At 38.7% G+C, this 25,275-nt stretch overlaps 1 protein-coding gene and 1 long non-coding RNA gene across 2 annotated transcripts in view; both read right to left on the bottom strand.

Moving 5' to 3' along the window:
- The window catches only part of rprd2b (regulation of nuclear pre-mRNA domain containing 2b), a 46,845-nt gene extending 23,758 nt beyond the window's left edge, over window positions 1-23,087 (bottom strand). The window contains exon 1 of the mRNA XM_082150259.1: window positions 22,641-23,087. Coding sequence (XP_082006385.1) covers window positions 22,641-22,842 — 202 coding nt within the window. The 5' untranslated portion in view covers window positions 22,843-23,087. The remainder of the gene's footprint in view (window positions 1-22,640) is intronic.
- On the bottom strand, window positions 3,742-5,404 carry LOC309484273. Its single transcript, XR_014200808.1, has 2 exons — window positions 5,228-5,404; window positions 3,742-3,776 (listed from the first exon to the last, which is right to left on the bottom strand). It is a non-coding gene; the product is annotated as an uncharacterized lncRNA (long non-coding RNA).
- Window positions 23,088-25,275: the final 2,188 nt, after the last annotated feature.

The raw sequence follows: 25,275 nt of genomic DNA, 5'->3' as shown, positions 1-25,275 counted from the left end.
CTGATATCATAAACTGACGCGAATCATTTTACAAACATGTGATGATAAATCATTATTTCTCCAAATATGCGCACCATTGGATTAAGAGCCCTGGCGGATGCTGTTTATTGCATGTATGTGAACACAAATAAACCGGAGAAGACGTGAATGACGCTTTATGAGTGATGATTTCTATTCAAAATAAAAAACATTACAGATTAATTATTTTGCACTCGATCCTGGCAACGTTACTAACGTTGGTCGCGCAGGGTTGCCTGAGGAGGACGAGACAGTGGACCAGCGCTCAGAGACAGTGGACATATGTCGAACACGCTACACTCCTTGTAAATTTTGTACACCATGCAGGCGTAACGTTAGGTGTTTAGTCATATTTGTAGTGCATCCGCCCGTGCAAGAAATAAGTTTGTCACATGTGTTGCACTCTGCCGACCCAGGCTTTTTTAAGGTGAAATAAAGCCACACTTTTGAGCGCCGCTTACCGTGCTCCATGCCTGCAACAGAACAAGCGGGCGCGGCAAGCACTTCCGGAAATCCAGTGGCCACTATGGAAACCAAAACTTGCGCGTTTGGAACCGATGATCGGAATCGAAAACAAATTTTCTAAACGATTCCAATGGCATCGTTATTTTTTAAACGGTTCTCAGTTGGAACCGGTTCTCGATGCCCAACCCTAATCGAGAGAGTGCTGCTAAAGCTCCTCAGGTCGTATTTTTGGTGGCATATATTTGTAGAAATTATCATTCTTTCTAAATGTGATGTAAATATGTCCTGTAACTACCAGATAAACAAAAACAGACGCGACTGAAGTAGTAAGTGTGTCCTCTTTCTTTTGTGAAATAGACCTAACGGTAACGGTAATTTATTTCTGAGTGACTAATGTGCAATTTTGACATAAATTCCAGTAATGTTTTGCAGTTCTCTGTACCGATTTCGGTACAAGAGCAAAAACTGTTGAATAAAGTTTTCTAAAAATTTTTTATGTTTTGTCTCATCCATTGGTTATCACTGTCAATCATTGCAGTTTCAGATTCAATCGTGCATTGAAATACTGTTGTTAATCCAGAAACTTTGCAGTGTACTTAGCAGCATGAAACATTTGTACATGGACTAAAAAGTAAGGTATACTTTGGGCTTTAGGCACATTATCCTAAATGGACCTAGTCTATGTCTGAAAGTTATGGAGGGTTTCTGCCTGGAAATCTACAGAAGAGAGATAGACACTATAACAACACTGTGTCAAACTATACCACCTGGCCAGTGCTAATATCAACGCACTTTAAAGACACAAGTGGATTTCACTCTAATAAACAGATATGACTCAAATAATTGTGGACAGAAAATAACCGGTTTCAAAAAAACTGAATCAAGGACAAAAATAAAACCAGGGTAACAGGAATACATGAGTACGGTATCCCACAATACATTACTCTCAAATTAACATATGTGCAGCATCACAAATGTACTGGAAGGTATATCAGTCTTATTTAATGTAACTACCAAGAACGATTACTATGATAATGATAAAGAAATAGTAAAAAAATTATAATAATTAAATTCAGAAGAATAGCAAAGTCCACACATCATAACTATAACGATAATGACAGAGTGAACAATATTGTTGGAATCAATTTCAAAATGATTATTTCCTGTTAATGAACGATAAAACCAAAAGCCAATCAGACTCAATCCTGCTGATAGAGTTCGAGCATTTAACGCAGCAGACGACAAAACTGCTGATCACACTTATATTAAACATAACGATATTGTGCGTTGATGTGGATGCTAATGTACATATCATTAATTGTGAATGGGCCTTTAAAGATGTTTTTACTACTACTGTCAATCAAATTTCTATTACAAATTAGGGGTGCAACGGATCAAAAAACTCACGGTTCGGATCGTTTCTCGGATCAGAGTCACGGATCGGATCATTTTTCGGATCAGCAAAAAAGAAAAGAAAAAAAAAGACAATAAGTTTTGTCTTTTTGTTTATTAACACTTTTAAATCATTAAATTAAAATATATAAAATCAACAGTGGGTGCTTGACAGGATATCGTAACGTGGCTCAAGCACTTAAAGCATGTAGCCTATTTAAAGCACTAGGGATGTCCCGATACCACGTTTTCACTTCCGATATGATAACCGATGCCGCAGCTTTGGCTATTTGCCGATACCGATATTTTTATTTTATTCTTGAACTAATACTACTAATAATGAAATATATGGAAGCACTTTGCTCAATTAGCCACATAAAAACATCTCACTCAAATGGAGAACAAGTACCTCTCTCTCTTTCTCTGATACACACACACACACATTCCAGCATTGCAATCTTGACATCGCTGCCTGTTCATTTTTCTGCGTTCACACCAAACGCGAATAGAGCGTCAAATTCGCGTCTATCGCGTCTAGTTCGATGCTTGAACAGTTTGAATCCATTCGCGCGTCCAAAGCGAATAGGACGCGCCGCGCGCGTATAATGATAAAGCGAGTGTTTGAAGCGAAATAGACGCGTGTTCAGAGCTAAGGCGGGGCTACAGATTCCTAGTTTCCACTGTAATATGGCTTTCTTGTGCCAGAGTGCCTACACACCGTCACAGTTTTATCCACTAACCTCTTTCCTTCATCATTATATTTGACAGGGAAGCCAAAATGCTCCCATACAGGGGATTTAAATGACACGGGCTTTCAAGCTCCTCCACGTTCAATGACCACGCTGTGTGTGGACTGAATATGCGCACAACTTTTAAAAAATGTTTTCATAAATCAATCCGCGGATCAAGTGTGTGCCGAACCGAAGATATTGATTGCACCACTATTACAAATGTAATTGAATTACATGTTAAGCCGATTAATTCAGTGCAATAAAGCATGTCAATATTGGCTGAGAAAAATGTATATGAAAATAAGTTAAGTTACAGACATCACAATAATGTGGGAGATGAAATCACTGGATCCTTCACTTATCACTTCACATGCGTAAAAATGTGTTTGGCACAACACCACGCTGAACGCCACAGATTTTACTATTGACTATTTAAATTGAGCAGTGCAACCTTTTTACACCACAGACTGAACAAAATTAAGCATTGCTTGGTAATTGGATGACCTAAATTGGTATTATCTAATTGTGTATTTAAATTTAACAGCTGACAGATATTCAACCTAATTCATTTGTGAGACAGTCTAACAGAAGGATGGCCAAAACCAGTGAAATTTCAATTGATTTGAGTTCTTGTCATATTTTATTACTATTTTCTAAACTATAGCGAATAAACTGAAAATGTGAGACATGTTGAAGGTGTCTGAATAAATTTTGGTTTGACTGTATACAGTTTTTCCTTCACAGAAACACTGCAGGTGTGTGATGTGATGATGTGTGAATTATGCTGCTATTTCCACATGTAAAACTTAACCCCTGGAAAACAATTTATTTTTTATTTTTTATGGGTCTCAGACACTTATCCATTCTAATTTAAATGTAATTTAACAATCTTGTCATATTAACGGTTAATGATAGTGTGCTGGATTTATTAAACATTAACCTTTCTTCTCCTTTAGGCCTAACATTCTAACACTTGAACAAAATGTACTCTGAAGATTGTGTCGAAACCAGTGGACAATTCTGAGATGCTGGCTAGACAATATCAAACATATAACAGTCTAGAATAGTCTCATCACATATCGAGTAATCAACTGAACCTCTAACCGTTTCCAAAGTTTTTTTTTTTTTTTTATGATTTGAGATCCAAGTTGCTTCAAGCTACTTATGGCGCTTTTCCACTGCATGGTATGGTACGGCTCGGTTCGGTACGGCACGCTTTGGCGCTTTTCCACTGCATGGTACGGTACGGCTCGGTTCAGTACGGCTCACTTATGACGCATTTCCACTGCATGGTACGGTACGGTTCGGCTCGCTTTAAATGGTACCACCTCTGTTGAGGTTCCAAGCGTACCGTACCGATACTAAAATGTGACGTGAAAACACTGCAGATCACTGATTGGTCAGACAGAATCATCACTACCAGCGTCATTGTATTTACAACACGAGACACTAAACCCGCTAGATTTAAATAGCCAGAAGACAACAGCCAACGCTGTAGCGCCTGTTTTAAAAGTATTTGCTTAAAAAAAAATAAAAAAAATAATAAAAAAGTATAAACTTAAAAAAAAGAAATGGCTGAATCGTGGTCAGTGGACGAGGTGCAGACGTTCCTCTCGTTGGTTGCTGAGGAGCGGATGGGAAAACACGGAATGAAAAATTCGCATTTAATATGATGATGTCATGGCAGTAGAGATATTTGACAATGTATTACCAACACAAAACCAAGTAAATAAACTAATGGCCAAGACCGCAGACCTCACTCTCGCCCACTCGCAGGCACTCTCTCTCTCGCGCGCCCTCGCGCTCACGCTCTCTCTGCGCATAACGGTTTAAATGAACAACAATAAGCACATGTTGAGTGCTGATCAAGAGTTTTGTGCAAGCAATTTAAGGTCGCGACTCTTGTCCCAAATATAGCAGGCTTCATTCAGTGATTGAAACAAATTTATTAACATTAATTGAAGTTTTACAGTATAGAACCGACATTGAAAGCTCCGAGCGAGCTGTGCTGTGGTAAACATGGAACTTTTCTGTTTAACGTTAAATAAAATGAGGCACACAATTCAGAGAAATGTGACAACAAAGAACTTTTACCCTGAGGTTCATCAAAAATAAAGTGCTATTAAAAAAGAAAAAGGCTACTTACATTATTGGTGCTTGTATTAAAAAAAGGAAAAACTGACTGCAATTTATTCCATTGTCTTTTAGTGCACTGTCAACTTTCAGCAGTGACGCTGTGCTAGACAGTGCGACTCGTGTGACCTGTCCCTCAGGCAGCGCGCGCGCCCACTCGCAAAGCAGACAGCCGCGCCTCTGCTTCCGCGGACGTGTTTTACCATATTCTAAATTCACATTCAAATATTTATTTTCACGTTCGAATTTCTGTTTTTTAAAACTATTCGAATATATATTCGAATTTAGAATATTCGTTGACAGCCCTATACCACGCAGTGGAAAAGTGAAGCGAGCCGAACCGTTCCACGCCGAATCGAGCCGTACTAAACCAGCCGAGCCGTACCATGCAGTGGAAAAGCGAAGCGAGCCGAACCGTTCCGCGCCGAATCGAGCCATACTGAACCGAGCCATACCGTACCATGCAGTGGAAAAGCGCCACTAGTAACAGAAGGGTTTGCATATGAAGAACCAATCAAATTGTAGGGAAATGATGTAATGTATCATGTCATTTTTGCCATGCTCCTCTTCTATAAAAAACGTTTTATTCTTTTTGATGGTGGGATTCTCCCTGAGATTTGTCTGAGATCCTCCGGCCGTGATGAAAGCATATTCAAAGGTAGGGATGGGACGGTATGAAAATTTCATATCACGATTATAGTGACCAAAATCATCACGATAATCAATATTATCACGGTTTTGTTAAAACGAGATGAAAGTGTTCAAAAAGAACTGATGCTCACACTGAAAACAGTTTCGATTCGTATTTTTTTTCGGCGTGCATGTTAATCAATGAGTGCATTCACAACGGGAGCAGGGGCAGCGCGTGAGCGTCAAGCAGGAGCGTCGCGAGCAGTGAAGCGCGTGTTTCGGCGCCGAGTCTATTTGCTGCACTGCTCGCGCTCAATTAAAGGGAAAGCACACTTTTGATGGACAAAATAGCCTAAATAGGGTTTCACAAAAAAGTGCCCAAAATGCACAGAATTTGCGTGTTTTAACAAGAATTGGAGTAGGCTATGTCAGAAAAGAAAACGAAGACTAATATTTATAGAAAATGTACCCATTTAAACTTGTTTTATTATTCAGTTTGTACAAGTGATTGCAATAGGCCTGTGTGTGTGTGCTTTGAGAAATATCTTTATACTGCAAGGCTATATTTATTTAATTTATTTATATATTATTTTATCGCCATTCCCTGTTTTCATACAGACGTTTAGTTTGCTAAATACATGTATAAAAAAATTATTGGATATTGAATGTGAAAAGGAAAGGAAATGGTTCTTGCATAACACTACACTTTAGATGTGTTTGAATTACCCACACCTGTCCTGGAGTAATTTATATAGTTCTATTTTATAGCATTTATCTGTTCAAAAAAATATGTACTATGCAAATTGTAAAATGTTCTATTACAGAAAAGATATAAAAGAAATATTTGTGTGTGCTGTAAAGTGGTTAGAAAAAATGAAATCGGAATCGGCTAAAATCGGTATCGGCAGGTCAAATTTAATGAAAAATCGGAATCGGCCCAGAAAATTGTAATCGGTGCATCTCTAATTTGCACTTAAGCCTAAACAGACAGTGAATGAGAGAGATCGACTGAGCGCGTGCGATTACCTGCGTCTGTCTTTGAGGTCAAGTCATATTTGTGAAAAGGTTGCCGTGTCCAAGGAAAGTTAAATATTTGTCCTGTCATCCTTTTAACGTTTAAAATAAAGGGTATTTACCATGAATGGCATCAGCGACAGCGCTGGTCAGCATCCACAGAGCGAGGAACTCGCGGTCGCGGGAAACAAAACTCATTGAGTCACGCATTGAATCAATGCCATTTGTCTCTATTAAGTGAAGCTTCAGCGTTACCCATGCGACGGCATTGCTGGTCAGCTGAGCCTTGAAAAGTGGAGCTCAAAATTTAAAATAATTAACCTTGTTTCATTACTATCTTTTAATGAATCAATCAGCGTTTTTGAACGTGTTGTTGAATGAATGGTTTAATGACTCAAAGACAGTCCGTTGCCGTAACAACTGCGCGCTGAGTGACAGGCTTTCAATGCGCAGAGACGCTGTTTAGTTTCGGTTTACTGGTTACTGAAAATGTACTCGTTTTTGTGCATGCTGACCACATCGTAACACTTATTTATATAGCAACAAATAAATCAAAATAAATTAATAAATGCGGTAAAACCGCATATCGCGCTATTGAGCCACTCAAAATTACCGCAAGGGAAAATCCTTCACCGCGACAGCCCTACAATGATATACATTATTATCCCTTAAATGTCACTCTTAATAGTGTTTGAACTTGTTCGTTCGTCTTTGGCTCAAAGCCACTTGCTGCGAACTTTTCTTCGCGGAAGCTTCACATTTATTTCAAGTGAGTGGGATCAAATATTTCAGCTCAAAACTACATTTTGTGCCCAATTATTTCCCAGATGTAGTTTTGGTATTGAGGTCAAAGTTAACTTGCCTTGCGTTCGCTATAAACAGTGGGTGATGGTCACACAAGACGACTCGGCAGATCTGAATGTTTCCCCCCTATTGTAATGACCATCCTAGATTAAGTTTCACTCACGACTTTTGTAAAAGCCAAAATATGACCACACCTGAGATTCGGTCCTCTTAAAAGGCTGAAAAATATCCCGAGCACAGTCACTGCCTTCCGCCATTCCTTCTTGAATAAAAAAAACCCCAACATTGCGCGCTGCGTCAGACTGTAGCTAGACTTTTCACAGACATGAGAAATATTTATACATAAAAAGCTTGAAATTTCTACTTTTCAACAAAACAACTCAAAACGAAAAGAAACAGACAAGTCTCTGCTTATGTAATCCGTATGAAATGTGCATTTCTCTCTATAGGCGCGTTCACTACTGCGAAGATGGTGAGTCAGCAGCATCGTCAACTTCATCTTTGCAGCCGGAACTGACACAGAAAACATTTCGTTTTTTAATAAACAATTAAAACGTGTCCTTATATATATATATATATATATATATATATATATATAAAATAACCGCTCATTATTTAGTATTCTCTCCAAAATATATTTAAGTAATTAAATTAATATAAATATGTGATAAGTTGACTAATGGCTTAAATGAACAACTACTAGTTGACCAGAAAAAAACTTTAGTCGAGGGCAGCCCCTTATTTCATGTATTTTTGAACTAGTGTGTCACAAAGGGCATTCTGGGTTGAGCGAGCGAAGCGGAATCTTCAGAAAGACGCTCTCCGCTCTAGAGGAAATATTACCACTCCGCTCACACGCCCTGGTGTGAGAAAATATGTTCTTCTTCTGTTTATTGATAGCTTTTAGGTGCGTTATTGGCATTGTCCCTCTCTGGTAACATGGACGCATCACCACCAAAAACATGGGGATTTTCTCTCTTTAGACAATAATCACACTACCCATTCGATATTCTATAATTAAATTAACTAATCGAATATTCGAAAATCGTGACTCATCCCATATAAATATCAGCTGTCACTCTATATCTCCCAATAATATGTCTTAGTAAGATGTCATTTAATTGCTTACAATGATGATTGAGAGATGAATAAATAAATGTTCCACAGAAGGCTGATGGATTATATTTGATGGTCACATTTCAACATTGTTTTTTTCAAAAAATGATGTATGGATAATCAACAAATTATTATTTTTTTGCTTCAGTGTTCAATATTACTAACAATATAAAAGTTATTCTTAGATTTACTTTATAAAAATCAGTAAAGATTTCACATCAAAAAGACACGTAAACCACAACCTGAAGGGGGATGTTCTTACAATGATACTAAAATACCTTTTACTTGCTAAAAAAAAAGTATCATTTATACAGATTTTGTCTACGCCTACTTGTTGGACTCTATTTTTGTGCTTATATATTTGATTATCAGGTTTATTATTTAACTGTGAGAAAAGAACTGTGCAGTTTAAATTTCCATCACATCTTTCCATCCAAATATGAGAAATTTAAGCACTTAAATAAATGCCAGCAAATGAGTGTCATGTCTCCTTGTCTGGTGTGGAGAGAGTCAGGCTATTTATATTCTTTACTTCCAGATAATTTCTAAGTACTTTTCTGAAGCACACAAAAATAGTCAAAGGTCTCCCTTCATCCAAAATGAAGGTTTGTGGGTTTAATCAGACCGTACTGTATTGCACTGAAATAAAATTATATTATATTATACTACAGGGCCGTTGAATGCTTGAATCTGATTGGTTGACGAACGTTCTAAGGTGTGCATTATTTTCAGGGAAACGCACGGCTAAAGTAGTTCCAGGCAGGTCTTGACCGCATTACAGTTCCATATCACTTCGCGTAGTCAACTGTAATAACGGAAAATAGGATACAATTCATAACAAGAAAAAGCATTTCGCCCCATGCGCTTGATCTGCAATTTTCAATGTCTAGCTTCACAATCAATAGAAACATGCAGTTTAATTTGAATAAATAAACTATAAAGTCCTATCTATAATCAATAGAAAATTAACCTGAATATAGGCTAAATAAATGGATAGTCCTGCAGCACGGATTTTTATTGCAGATAATTTAACAAATAAATAATTATTGATAGGCCTACTTGTTAAAAGGGCTTTGGGTTTCATTTATTTGGCTAGTCTATTGTCATCTGTCAATAATAGAAAAAAAAAAAAGAATTAACGAATTAATTAAAACGAATTGAATTAATTAATAAATAATAATATTGACGCACATGCTTTTCTGTCTCATTATTGCAACATCTCTAATAACTGCATTAATAACTGCATAAAGCCGGGAACACACTTTAAGGCCGGTTATGAATGTAATTTGATACTTATGACTGATCATGCCCAAAAGCGTGTTCAGCGCGTTCAGTCTGTGTTCAAAGTCGGTGTTTAAAATCTGCTGCAGTCGATGAAAACAGTCAGAGAATGTGTCAGCTAGTCGTGTGTCCCCAGCATTAGTCTGCTATCAGCGGCTCAAACCTCCGTTAGGCTATTAACTCTGAAATGACGTTTTGGAATTAGCAACGGAGGCATGGGATTAGATGCGTAAGAAATTAGTCCTACATACAAGAGCGTTTTAATGACAAAAACTTTACAAACGTCTTGAAATACATAATCTGAACAATGTTTCGAGGTGTGGTAACTGTAGTATAAGCGGAATAATTGACTTCAGGCCGTTGAATTATTAGAAAAATAATGCACACCCGAGGTGTAACGGCCACTCCGCTTCGCGTCGTGACCGCATTACCACCTCGGGTGTGCATTATTTTTCTAATAATTCAACGGCCTGTCGTCAATTATTCCTTACTTATAAATAATTATATAAATATTACTTTTCACTTAAAGCAGGGTTTTTCCTGGGTCTTTGGTTGTGGCGGACAAACACGGTCATCAACACACAGTACAAAGTTGTGACAGCATGTGAACTGCAAGCCAGGGCTCCAGACTAACTTTTTGCCTTGGTTGCACTGGTGCGCCTAACTTTTTTATTTAGGTGCACCAGCACAAAATTTGGGTGCACCCAAATTTTTCCTCAGCTTGCGTCACCTTTAACGCCACAAATTCAAGGTCACATTTTTATCACGCTCTATATACATTCATATTATGTAAATGATTTTAAACAAGAATAAGGTGTAGGTAAATACTTTTTTTATTTGAAGCACAATTTTACTGTAGCCTATATAAAAATAAAAATCTTTTTTTTTAAATAAAAAAAGTTTAAAGTGTTTCACTGAGCTGCCAAACAAACTATTTTGAGTCTCTAGCTCAGACGCGGTAGGCTCTACCTCCGTCTCTGAGTCGGATGCCATCTCCGACGAAGGACCAGGGCTTGGCATCTTACCAGGGACTGGGGAGAATCTGGGCTGTTGTCGGAGCATTGACCGGGGAGTAAAGGGTTTTAACGGTATTCCTACTCTTACCGATACTGCTTATCGATCCGGTACTTTAACTGTATTCTTATCGGTTCTTTTTGTTTTATATATATATATATATATATATATATATATATATATATATATATAGGCTATATATATATATATATATATATATTATATATATATATATATATATATATATATATATATATATATATATTAAACAAAGATAAACAATAGATAAAAAAAAGATAAACAATTAAACAAAGATACACATTATATAGGCCTACACAGTGCTTTAATTTCAGTAAGGTCTACTAATATTACTCTTCAGATATGGCCTAAAAATAAATCTAATAAAGTAATCAAATGAAAAATAACACTGCGTAATTTTTCATAAATAAATTAATGCTTAATAAAGCTGAAGTTATTCTTTCAAGAGCTTTGTAGTAATTTTTCTCTTGTTGTTTGATTCGCAGCAATGGCGTAATCGTCCGCATGTTTACTAGACTGCGGCCCCTTTAAGACCGAGTGCAGATCTGCTACGTCTGATGCACCATATTCTCCCAACTATTTCGATAACTACGTCCATTTAAGACATAAACTGTTTTTAGTGAATCTCCAAGCCGGTCATTTTGACATACTTTTGTGTACATTTGATCGTTTAGACACGCACATTAAACCCAAAGTAGGCTATAATTTGCTTGTCTTGGTCTCGGTTTCGGAGCGCGCGCCGCCTTGCGAACATGCATCTCTTATGCAGATTTTTGTGCTTTTAATAGCTCTTTTAATTATTTAACGCGTCCCGCAAGTTAGCAACAGTAACTAGACTGCATTTTACAACAATCACCGATCGTGCTGATTCTGTCGTTAGGTTTGAGTTTTAGGGAGAAATGACAGTGTAATGCTGCGAAGGGAAGAAGTTGCACTAGATAGAATGCGGCTATAGTTTTTAATGGTTTTACCTCAATATATTATTTTTTATAATCTTTGGAAGCCGAAATCTAAAATAAAATCAGACTAATATCACAGACCTTAAGTGTAACCAGGCTTAGGCTACGTTTGAATGTTTAATTCTGTCCTCCGTCATCACTCATTAAGCGTGAGAGAAGAGTGTGAGTTCCCAACTTCCCATGAGTGTGAGTTCCGTCAAAGGAGAACAAACGATTAGTTCGTGGAGAGGCAGCGGATGCGAGGACGTTAGGTGCACCGGTGCGACCTAGGAAAAATGTTAGTCGCACCCTTACAAAATTTGGTCGCACTCTAGAGCCCTGCAAGCCCATTTCTGACAATAAATCCAAAATAAATGCAAGAAACAGTTTGTAATATTACCTTTAAATTCACTGTTAGGACAGATCATAAAAAAAGTGTAACTTAGAAAAATCCGTAAATTGAAAGTTAGTAATAACAAAAAGTAACATTACATAGAAAAAGTGGCAGGTCTATTATTTTACATTTACACTCCAAGACTTAATGCACAGATCATTTGACATACAATATCATATTGTTTTGTTCCGTCCAATCGAAGTCATTTGCATATTTGAATACGGTTGTCAATCCAGAAACTTTGCAATGTGAAGTTAGCAGCATGAAAATACTAGGAACAGAAAGTGAGCAAAGATTGCTGTCATTATAATCAGTGAAACTGTCAATTACTTGAGTTCAACGCGAGATGCACAAAGATGCAAAGACATTTCCAACATCAAATAATCACAAATTGTTTTAAACGCCGCAGAAAATTCAACATTGGTCACAGCACTTAAGACTCCTTGACCAGCAAATGGAGTCACATACAAGTACAGGGTGGATGGAAGTAGAAGTCTTAAAAATTATAGGTATGTGGTCAGAAAAATGTGTCTCAAACTTTTGTATCATCAATTTGTAGATTATGAGTTAAAACATGTGGCCCAGTTTATGGGTAGGCCGTTCAACCTTAACCATTGTTTTAAATCAAACGAGTTAAAAAAAATATTTTTACATTACCACAGCAAATGGCACGATATTATAATAACCAAAAAGTACAAAGCATTCATATTTTGTAGACATTTCACTTAAAAGATCAGAAAAGTCCTGGTCCTCTTTGTTTGGTTTCAGGGGGCTGATTCAATAAAGCAACTGCAACAGGGTTTATAGCTTCAATTCGAAACAGTTGAACATTGAAAATTCTTCTTATAGATAGAAATTAATCCACCAAACGGCAGAGGAGAGTTCACACAACCTTCAGGCAAAAGTTCAGAAAGTGGAGAAGTGACTCCTACCTTTAGCCAGGTTTACGCTATAATAAATGTCACGTAAGCCTGTTGTTACATTTACCTCAGAAAAACCATTAGTTTGTTAATTTGGTAACAGTTTACAATAAACTTTCATTTGTTGACATGAACATACAGAAGTCAACAAACATTTATTTAAAACAAACATAAATGTAATGTTTTGTTTTATCATAATTCACAAAACACATTAAGCCAAATTTAGTCAAATGTAGTCCAGTTTTTTGAGAATGAGAGCATGTCACACAACCATGCTGACATCGGTTTAATTGATGGTTTCATACATAACAAAATTTACTTCAAAATATTGTTTTAGTTATTGATATTTACACTTGTTTTTTCCCAGGAGGCATAACTTGTACTAGGCGTAACTTGCAGGTTTGTAGTAATGCGGGATGTAGACAGAGCCCTCTCTTTTCAAGAGATACTGAAGAGCTTGATCAGCTGGTTTAGCTGGTTTAGGTGTGTTTGATTAGGGTTTGAACTAAACTCTGCGGGACAGTGGGTGTCCGGGAGCAGGGTTGAAGACTAAGTGCTACAGAGTAATTATATGGAACGCCAGGTAGTTCGAATATATGTGTATTTTAACACTTAAACAAAACATCGAAATGCATTGTTTGTGCGTCAAATACACGTTTATGCGTTTCATATGACTGTTGATGGGTATAGCAAACCAGACACATCCTTCTGTCCTCGCATTCACAAGTTTAAGCAAAGGCGCAAATCCAAAATAGTGAATTAATCACCATACATGCAAAAGTTCAAGAATGACCACACTGCTGACGTGATCTTATCGCTAGCACTCCTTGCACACGTGAGTTATCGCAGGAGCATAATCAACTCAACACATCATCTTATCAGCAAGGGATATCAGCATAATATTTTATATCGAGCTGATGCCAATGGAGTATTTTAAGCCTTTATTGGGCTAATGCCGATGACATTCCGATAATATATTGTGCATCCCTAATATTCTTGAAAGTTATGCCATTTTGACTGAAGATTACATGAATCATAGGATTGTTACAATGTTCACTTGTCACAATTCTATTAACAACATATTTATTCAGAAGTCAGCTCAGCTTTATATATCCATCATCAGTGGAACTAATGGAAATACAGTACATCTGCATAATTTAATCATGTCCTTGCATAGCATTTCACTTAAAAGACTCAATGTCCTTTTACTCAAAGTTCCCCATGCAGATTTCGCCCATGTTCAAGTTGGTCTCGCAAATTCGCATGTGATCCAAAAAAAAGAAGAAGCTAGGTTTGAAAGGGACTTTCATGCATCACTATTTGACAGTGGACCTTTTTTGCCCATGAAGTTTCGCCAAAAACGTCAGTAATGTAACAGCATATTAATAGCATCCTGGAACAGTGATGCAGCAAATAGAAAACGCTGCTCATTCAAAAATGTTCATTTATGGCATGGACAAAGCAATACTAAGTAAGAGTCTAAAATGCATGCACACAGTTCAGTTAAATTATGAAGTTTGCCCTCTTTAACTTAATGTTAAACTGAATGAAGCCATTTTTTTTCCTGAAATAACCACACCATTAACAACATAAGTGTGCAGTTTATCTGTCAATCAGATGCACATGAAAGGTCCTTTTAGTGCTGGGCACTATGACCAAAAATTCATATCACAGTATCTCTCAAAATTATACCGGTTTCACGGTATATGACGGTATTATTATTTTTTATATGCAGAAACAGCGGTTTCCCCGGTAACGGCTGTACACAAAGCAGAGCTCATAAACGCTGCTTTATCAGGAAAGATTCAATCGAAATAACATCGACACTTTTCTAAAGACAGTCAGTTCACTTCAGGTACGTTCATATAAAAATAACCCCGTCGCGTTTTGACTTTGACACGTGCTGGTTGTCATCATTCATTCAATGATGACAATGCCAACCACAAATAGATTTTCCAAAAGGCTGTGTTGATATTGTGAACCAATGTATGGGAACAGGGATGGAAATTAACTTTTTTGTCCACAGGCCACTGTGGCTGGTGGATTTAAAAATCTACCAGCCACTCAATGTTTTTACCAGCCACTTTCTTGTTTTTAACCTACAATGTGTAACTGCATGTGAAATTTAATACTACAAGATCTACAATACTTAAGCAGTTTATTTAATCTCAAGTCTCAATTAAATACTGACATTTTCTCTTTCGTTCTTATACACACACCAGGCAAGGCATTATGGGTGCGTTAGTAGGCCCACCCACTTCACTTTTCAACAGGCCCACCCAAAACTTGTCTTCAAAAAAAAAACAAAAAAAAAAAAGTTTAATATATTCTAATTTTGTCAAGAACTATAAAAAATCGTCAATAAGATCATAATTTGTGCTAAAATAGTCTAAATGTTTAGTTTAAAAAAAATGTAAAAGCTGGTTATGTCTATCTTGATGTTTCTGCGCAAATTCAGCAGACGGGTTTGTTCCGATCAGAGCTCGTGAGTGGAGAGCGCATTTCTGAATATTCCGCTCCGCTCGCTCATTCCGCAAGGTCGCTCGCTCAACCCAGAATGGCCTGATCCTGGTTCGAAAATAAGTGGAATAGGGCTGCCTCCGACTTAAAAAAAAATCTAGTCGACTAGTTATTGTTCATTTAAGCCATTCGTGGATAAATCGCCCCTGTATATTATTTTAATTATGCTTAAATAGGCTATAGCCTACAGGATAATGCGCGTTTACGTAATATAGCCGCACTCAAGCGCACGACCGCACGCATAAAGCTTGCCACAAAGAACCGGTAAAAGTAATGAAAATGAATGTGTCTAAAATAGCAAGGAGACATTTAATTATAAACTGGTGTTTTGCGGATTCGCCATGAACGCCAGAGAGAAATGCACATTTCATATGGATTTCACAATCAGAAAGCCTATTTCTTTTGGTTTTGAATATTTTCGTTTAAAAGTAGACATTTCAAGCTTTCTGTAATATATAGCCTATATTTCTCAAATCTGTGAGGCACAAGCTGAGTTTCAGCGCCCTCCAGTTCACATGCAATGCAAGTGATCATGCCGGCACCTTATTACATTGTCTGCTATATATTTTCTTCTTATTTATTAAATACCGGCAATTCGTTGATAAAACATTGATCAAAATTAAGATACAATTTATACAAAACGAAAATCTTTTAAAAAGAGCCTTTCTACAAAACAAAACTCAATGAAGTGGTCAAAATCATGTCTTACATGTCATGTCTCCAGATTTGCGCATCTCATGATGTATCATATCTTTTTCGGCGAACAGCGCCGTTGCTGGGAGGGCGCCAGCGCCTCTGCCTCGCGAGTGGATGATAGCCCTGAAGACACCTAGCAATGGTATACCTTTAGTGGTAGTATAGGTACCTTTAGTTAAGTTATACCTCAAGAGTCTTCGTAGCGCACTAAGAGACAACGTTATGATGCATAATGGAGATTCCAAAGCGCTCTTCTTTGGTCAGAACCATGGAGAGCGATCGCGGATAGGTCCGTCCTATGCACCGACACTTTTTACAATGCAACAAAATATTTAAAGAGCATCAAGCTATTAAAATCTATATTTTATTCTATATTTTAATCTGTTATTTTATCAGTCATTTTTATTAGGTTAAACAGTGATTGAATAACGGTTTTAATTTAACGTTTTCAATTTAAGGCCCACCTTGTCTCGTCGTAAACTAACCAATCTCGGGACTCCCCACTGTCTGCTTTTCTCCGTCGTTCTTTAAAAAAACGTTTTTTGACCTTCGATGTAACGCCACATTTTTTTGAAGGTGTGCCTCCTCTAAAAGTGTCTGCCGTCCATGTGAAACAGTATGCTATTTTTATTTACCCGCCACGGTGGCCGGTAGGTGAAGCAAGTTTACCCGCCACAACACAAAATCATCACCCGCATTTGGCTGGTGGCGGGTGCTAATTTCCATCCCATAATGGGAAACACTGTACAATAATTTGACAGCTATCAATTATAGTTTACCCTATCCATCTTCACCGTCACACTTAGTAACACATACAGCTGTGCATCACCACAGTGCAACAGTGAAAAGAGACCCTCTCAAACAGTGTCACGCCTCGATCGTTGTTAAAGGGACATACACCGGTATTGCGGTATATAAAAAATTCATATCATAACAAAAATAAACACCGGTATTCGGTATGAAACGGTATACCACCCAGCACTAGTTCATTACAGCAAAAAGGTCCATTCAGACCAAGAACGATAACTATATATAATATATATATAAAGACGGTTATCGTAATTTTGCCAAGACAGATATGTTCCTGGATTAACATCTTTTTTGTTGATCCTGGAACAATATTCCTGTCCAAAAACAGTCCTAACACTATCCCTACTACTAAACCTATACCTATCCATAACTTATCCCTGAAATCAGAGGGAAATTATAGGTGAATATGAATGTGTAACCTTTGTTGTAAGCTTAAACTTGGCATTAACTGTAAACCTATCCATCTAATCCGATTGGTTGATTGGAATGTTCAACAAGGATATTCATTAGGGTTGGGCCGATAGACGATGTCATCGTCCATCGCGATGGCTGACAGACATCACGATGTTGAGCCGAATAGAGTAAACTTTATAGTTACTTACACTGTGAATCTGATATGAATAAAACATATTTGAATTGATTGTTATTGCTGATTCCATAGACACCACTGTGTATTTTACAAACTATAAATGTATTGTTTTGCTATTTTGCAATGACCAGTTTAGTGCCGCTTTATAAAGGCAGGGCGCCAACCGCCATTCACGCAGTTGAACGCTTGCTACGGCTTTTTTTTAGCTGATCTCCCGTGCCCCACACTTTCAGAACAACTGGGTTATGTGAATTTCTACTAGAGGTCACCTGATTAATCGGCACCAATAACCAATTGCTGGAACACTCGGTAATCTGCAAAAATCCATACCGATAGTTTTTCCAGTGCTGAGGAGGATGCACTCTCATTACACAGTACGAGAGCGCTGAGATGGTTCTGCTGGAATTATACAGTACGAGAGCGCTGAGACGGGTCTGCTGGAATTATACAGTACGAGAGCGCTGAGACGGTTCTGGTGGAATTATACAGTACGAGAGCGCTGAGACGGTTCTGGTGGAATTATACAGTACAAGAGCGCTGAGACGGTTCTGCTGGAATTATACAGTACGAGAGCGCGGAGACGGGTCTGCTGGAATTATACAGTACGAGAGCGCGGAGACGGTTCTGCTGGAATTATACAGTACGAGAGCGCTGAGACGGGTCTGCTGGAATTATACAGTACGAGAGCGCGGAGACGGTTCTGCTGGAATTATACAGTACGAGAGCGCGGAGACGGGTCTGCTGGAATTATACAGTACGAGAGCGCTGAGACGGTTCTGCTGGAATTATACAGTACGAGAGCGCGGAGACGGGTCTGCTGGAATTATACAGTACGAGAGCGCTGAGACGGTTCTGCTGGAATTATACAGTACGAGAGCGCTGAGACGGTTCTGCTGGAATTATACAGTACGAGAGCGCGGAGACGGGTCTGCTGGAATTATACAGTACGAGAGCGCGGAGACGGGTCTGCTGGAATTATACAGTACGAGAGCGCTGAGACGGTTCTGCTGGAATTATACAGTACGAGAGCGCGGAGACGGGTCTGCTGGAATTATACAGTACGAGAGCGCTGAGACGGTTCTGCTGGAATTATACAGTACGAGAGCGCGGAGACGGTTCTGCTGGAATTATACAGTACGAGAGCGCGGAGACGGTTCTGCTGGAATTATACAGTACGAGAGCGCGGAGACGGGTCTGCTGGAATTATACAGTACGAGAGCGCGGAGACGGGTCTGCTGGAATTATACAGTACGAGAGCGCTGAGACGGTTCTGCTGGAATTATACAGTACGAGAGCGCGGAGACGGTTCTGCTGGAATTATACAGTACGAGAGCGCGGAGACGGGTCTGCTGGAATTATACAGTAGGAGAGCGCGGAGACGGGTCTGCTGGAATTATACAGTACGAGAGCGCGGAGACGGGTCTGCTGGAATTATACAGTAGGAGAGCGCGGAGACGGGTCTGCTGGAATTATACAGTAGGAGAGCGCGGAGACGGGTCTGCTGGAATTATACAGTACGAGAGCGCGGAGACGGGTCTGCTGGAATTATACAGTAGGAGAGCGCGGAGACGGGTCTGCTGGAATTATACAGTACGAGAGCGCGGAGACGGGTCTGCTGGAATTATACAGTAGGAGAGCGCGGAGACGGGTCTGCTGGAATTATACAGTAGGAGAGCGCGGAGACGGGTCTGCTGGAATTATACAGTAGGAGAGCGCGGAGACGGGTCTGCTGGAATTATACAGTACGAGAGCGCGGAGACGGGTCTGCTGGAATTATACAGTACGAGAGCGCGGAGACAGGTCTGCTGGAATTATACAGTAGGAGAGCGCGGAGACGGGTCTGCTGGAATTATACAGTACGAGAGCGCGGAGACGGGTCTGCTGGAATTATACAGTAGGAGAGCGCGGAGACGGGTCTGCTGGAATTATACAGTACGAGAGCGCGGAGACGGGTCTGCTGGAATTATACAGTAGGAGAGCGCGGAGACGGGTCTGCTGGAATTATACAGTAGGAGAGCGCGGAGACGGGTCTGCTGGAATTATACAGTACGAGAGCGCGGAGACGGGTCTGCTGGAATTATACAGTACGAGAGCGCGGAGACGGGTCTGCTGGAATTATACAGTACGAGAGCGCTGGAATTATACAGTACGAGAGCGCGGAGACGGGTCTGCTGGAATTATACAGTAGGAGAGCGCGGAGACGGGTCTGCTGGAATTATACAGTAGGAGAGGGCGGAGACGGGTCTGCTGGAATTATACAGTAGGAGAGCGCGGAGACGGGTCTGCTGGAATTATACAGTACGAGAGCGCGGAGACGGGTCTGCTGGAATTATACAGTACGAGAGCGCGGAGACGGGTCTGCTGGAATTATACAGTACGAGAGCGCGGAGACGGGTCTGCTGGAATTATACAGTACGAGAGCGCTGGAATTATACAGTACGAGAGCGCGGAGACGGTTCTGCTGGAATTATACAGTACGAGAGCGCGGAGACGGTTCTGCTGGAATTATACAGTACGAGAGCGCTGGAATTATACAGTGCGAGAGCGCGGAGACGGGTCTGCTGGAATTATACAGTACGAGAGCGCGGAGACGGTTCTGCTGGAATTATACAGTACGAGAGCGCTGGAATTATACAGCACGAGAGCGCGGAGACGGGTCTGCTGGAATTATACAGTACGAGAGCGCGGAGACGGGTCTGCTGGAATTATACAGTACGAGAGCGCGGAGACGGGTCTGCTGGAATTATACAGTACGAGAGCAGCCTCTAGAGGCCAAATAAAAAACGATCACAGTGTTTGTTTTGACATGAGGCTGTGCACTGCATAGAGCGGGACGCTTCAGATGTGGACATTAGACAACAAAATGGTAGCCTATGTTATAAAGTACACTACCGTACGTGTTTTTTATTATCATTACAAAGTAATACATTTGTTGACTAGATGCTGCAATATCGAAGAACAGCAGTAAGTTTGCTAACATTAGTAGTACCTCAAGCGGTAAAAATAAACAAATGTGACAAAAATACAAAAAAGACAGACCCAAATGTTTACTGTCACGATTGTTACCATCTATTTGCATTAGTTTATGTCCAGCTGGTTGCTTTTATGCATTCGTTATGCAGCGAAGTTGCACATTTAAAGCTAGTGTCATGAGAAAGCAAACTGTATCGTCATGCAGTCAACAGAAAATAAATTTCAGAAATGTTTTCGCTTTCAGTCATTTTTTTATCGTCACAGTAATACATATTTTGTTATTTTGATTGGATAGCCTAATCATGTGTTCTGAAATAGAAGCAAATAAAGTGTGAGAGTAGGCCTATACATACAACATAGGCTACATGTGTCTAATTTCAATGGCCTTTGTGTAAATATTTAAATATGGCCATCTTTAAGCATGACTGTTTGGATTTATTTGAAATGGTTACACTTTACAATAAGATTCCATTTGTAACATTAACTAAGGTTAACAAAAGTATTGTTTACTAATACATTTTTACATTTTAAAGTTGTGTCTCTTAACGTTAGTTAATACACTATGAACTAACATGAATGACCAAGATATAATTAGTAGATTCATATATATATATATATATATATATATATATATTTTTTTTTTTAAAGGCCTACAGTACATTTTCATAGTTCAGTACTGTTATTACATTTTTGCAAATAAAGTTCAGCACCATTTTATGTTATGTTTGTTTTCATTCAGTATCTATCTTAAAAACGTATCGGCCAAGAGTGGGCTATCCTAGCTATCATTATCGTAAAGAAAACAATAAAAAAATATAAAAAACAAACACACTATCGGTCAACCTCTAATTTCTACATATACCAATTCATTATTATAATGAAATAAAGTGGTATAACTCCATTAAGAACAAACTAACATGATCTAACAACAATGGATAAAGGTATGTTTATTTAAGTTAACATTAACCAAGAAGAACAAATGTGTGAAAAAAGATATTCATAAAGTCACGATACAGAATGTAGTGTAATGTAGGCTAGTGCATGTTAAATGTGCAAATAATGCATGCAACCTTGTTATAAAGCGTTTGGAATCACAAAATCATAATCTGACTTCGAAAGCATAACATTTTGGAGTGCTCTGGGTCAACTTATAAAATATAACTTCAGGATTATTTAAACTGAAGTTCTGTGCAAACACTGACTGCAGGACAGTGAACTATAGGCCTAGCTGGCGATTCAAATCAAATATGACATCTTGTTATTTGAAAAAGGTTGCAACCTTCAGATGAGTCAATGACAAGCATGCAACAATAGGAAGAATCGCAAGGGTATGGAAAACCTAAGCGGACAAAATGAAAATAAATAAAGGAAGACATGCAAATTTTTTTAAAATAAATACATAGGCTAAATAAATATACAAAGAAATGTAAAATCAACATAAAAAATAAATGAGTATTACTACCTTTACTTCCTTATTTATATATAATTTACTTTTTTCCACATTATTTACATTTATTTGTGTATGTATTTGTCTTCATTTATTAATATCAACAGTTATTTGTCTGTATACTAATGATATACATGTTATACTATACATAAATAAAGGTTTAAATACTATTTGTTTTCTTGCTTTTTTCTTTGTATATTTATTTATTTTACATTTCGTCGTCTATTTACTTATTCATTATTTTGTCAGCTTTGAAGTTCCATACAAGGGAAGTTGATACGACCAGTCACTAGATATTCACACTCCCTTTACTATTTCAAACCCAAAACAAACTGCCATCTTGATTGCCTATCTGAACTGCACACTGACCAGCGCTTGTTTATCTGTGTGGGGCTCACGCATCTCTTACTCTATTGAGTTTGCACCACATATGTTCATGCACAATGCTTCTAAAGTCTCTTAAAACCTGCTGAAGTGTGTCCAACTTTCTGTTTCAAATGTCCAGGCCTGCAGAGCGACCATGCACTGAGCTTTAATGTAAAATCAACATTCATCTCAGCGTGCACGCGAGACACACCAGCGCGTTCACATCAACCTGACATTTCTCAAACGCTGTGCATCGAAACACAAATTGCAATGTCATCGGAACAAGGTTTGCATTCAGATCCCGATAGTGTTGTGCTTGTGTGAGTTCATTAGCAACATTAGCAACTCACATCTCTTCAGCCACTTCATCCAGCAGCGCACGACGAGGCTGTGGTGTTTCTTATTCTCGATGCACCACGAGGACAATCCCTGGATGGACTCCATCGTATTGCTGACTCCTTGAAATCGCCGGTCCAGCGATGACTCTAACGCGCCAGACGAGCCGCGGCCACCGCTGTGACCAGTACTGGCCGCTCCGGGTCCAGCCGCCATCTTCCCTTCACTGCCAGTGCAAGCAGAGCCGCATGGAGGATTTAATCACGATTTATCCCGCTGTACCAGCAGAGGGCGCTGCTGCACATTTACAAACCACCAGCAGGGGGCAACATTGTTAAATAGCATTATATTTTAAATTCTGTTTTCTTGAACAGAACTCAAGTAGCTACTAACATTTATGGCATACTTCAATAATCATGCTCATGTTTCCGTGTTGATACAGCATTTAAAAGAAAGAATAAAATAAATAAATAAATAAAAAAAACAGAGGGGATGAGAGTCTTATTCTAACATAAACAAGTCCAGCAGAAAGAAGTTTCATGGCATTTCTCTCTGCCATACATTGAAGAGATTTTGGAGAGCTTCAAATCATTCTTCCCTCCCTTGAAATGGGGTTTTATCTATAAGTATTTACATCTGTGGATAAAGTGTTTACCTAAAACAATCAGATTGTTTACTATCACAAATTCTATGTTCTTATCATTTACTCAACTTTTTTTTTACATTAGCCTACAACTTTAATTGAGATCACATTCAAAGGGTGTAGCAATATCTTTAGAATTGTATCCAACTCTGAAATGAAGCCAAAATTCATGTACAAATTCGCTTCGGATAAAAACATGTTCTACCGTTTCAATTTATTTCTCATAAAATCCATATGAATTGTTTTCCCAATGAAATCTCTCATGTAAAAAGAAATTTGATGGATACATTTAATTTAAGATTTTAAATGTCTTTGGCCTTAGGAAAGATTGGGTAAGCTAAATATTGCTTCCTTATAATTTTTTATCTTTTTTTTTGCCAAAGTGCACGGTCCTGCAACAGACCTTATTCACGGAATTTTAACACAAAAGAAAGCGATGTGGTAAGGGATAGACATACAGTTAATCTTTTTAGTGGGTTGTACTGTTATTTAACGTATTTTTGGATTATTCTGTTGATGAAACACTGCAAAAATATCTTTCCAAGAAATTTCAGTGGACAATCAAATCTCAAGACAACATGAGCTGTGGATAGCATACAACAAACAATTGGAAGGTTTTTACACTGCAGCCTACACAATGTCTCGTTCTCTCCTCTCAGGGAACCATGGTTTCTTGAGTAACCCGAGACGTTCCCTTTCAAGATCAGCCTCTCGATATTACGCCGATAGCTGACACATTGGGCAACGTATAAAACGTAGCCGACATGGTTCGCGGAACGTATCAGAAGAAAGGGTGGGCCTAATTTGAACCCAGTGCACATTGCATTATACATGCATAGCAGCAAAACAACAAAAGCAATACTTGTGAAATGTAACAAAACATATTAAGACTCACTTTCTTAGCACTCCTCAAACTTCCCGAAAAATAGTATGCGTCGCTCGTTACGCTGGATGAATTCTTCTGCAACGGCAATCATGTCCACTTTTGCCAAGAACTCTGTATGTGTGTAAGTCATTAAAGGAGTAGTTCACTTCAAAATGAAAATTATCCCATGATTTACTCATTCTTAAGCCATCCTAGGTGTATTTGACTTTCTTCTTTCAGACGAATACAATCTAAGTTATATTAATATACCCTGACGCTTCCGAGCTTGATAATGACAGTGGATTGCAACCATCAGTTTGAGGAGAGGAGGCAGTAAGCCTCCTCTATGTCATAGTCGAGCGTAGATATGTTTTAATATGTCTTAGTGTTGAGAATCATCTTTCAGACTGATGCTGTTGTGACAGGAACTGTGAAAAACAGTTTCAGTAGTTTGTGCACTTCTGATAGTAATGTTTTTGAACCAGCGACAGCATGCAGCCTCACTGATGACCCTTACTGAAATTCTAATCTTGAATGCTGGACACCTTGATAATGTCTGGCAAGATGCTCAACTGTGCACATAAATTCTCAAAGTCAGAATCTGCCGCATACAAAGACATTATAGAAGGCTGGAGATTCACCTCTTCTCCAGAGGCAACTGTGAAAATGAGTTTCTCCAGGTCCACCACTACCTTAAAGTCTTTCTGGTCAAAATGACGACCAAGTTCGCAATTCATTAAGTCTTTCATTAAGTTTCTGTTGCCTTTGCAACCTTGGAGCATCTGTCAAATCCTTGGAGGCCTCTGTTACTGACGTAAAAAGCTTGAAATGCATCATGAGACCTTTGCCATTGAATAAAACTTTGTGTGATCGCAACTGCAGTTTAAGCATCTTGTAGTGTCATGTCAGTTGTTTGTAATGTCTTGGATAACTGTTCGGTTGGAGAGAAAATCATGTAACCAAGACACAGACCGAAATATGTGGTAAATCTTTGTAAGTTGACCAAAACGCCCGCAGCTTTCCTACCGCATTCATCATGGGATTCTTCTGTGATTTCTGTCATTAGGGTTACCAGAACAGAATAGTTGTCGATGATTGATTTCACTGCAGCAGTGCATACAGTCCATCGCGTTGGACAGAG

This window comes from Leuciscus leuciscus (assembly GCF_965113295.1).
Source record: "Leuciscus leuciscus genome assembly, chromosome: 20".
Taxonomy (NCBI): domain Eukaryota; kingdom Metazoa; phylum Chordata; class Actinopteri; order Cypriniformes; family Leuciscidae; genus Leuciscus; species Leuciscus leuciscus.
Note: the sequence above shows the minus strand (reverse complement) of the source record. Positions and strands in the feature narration are given on the sequence as shown.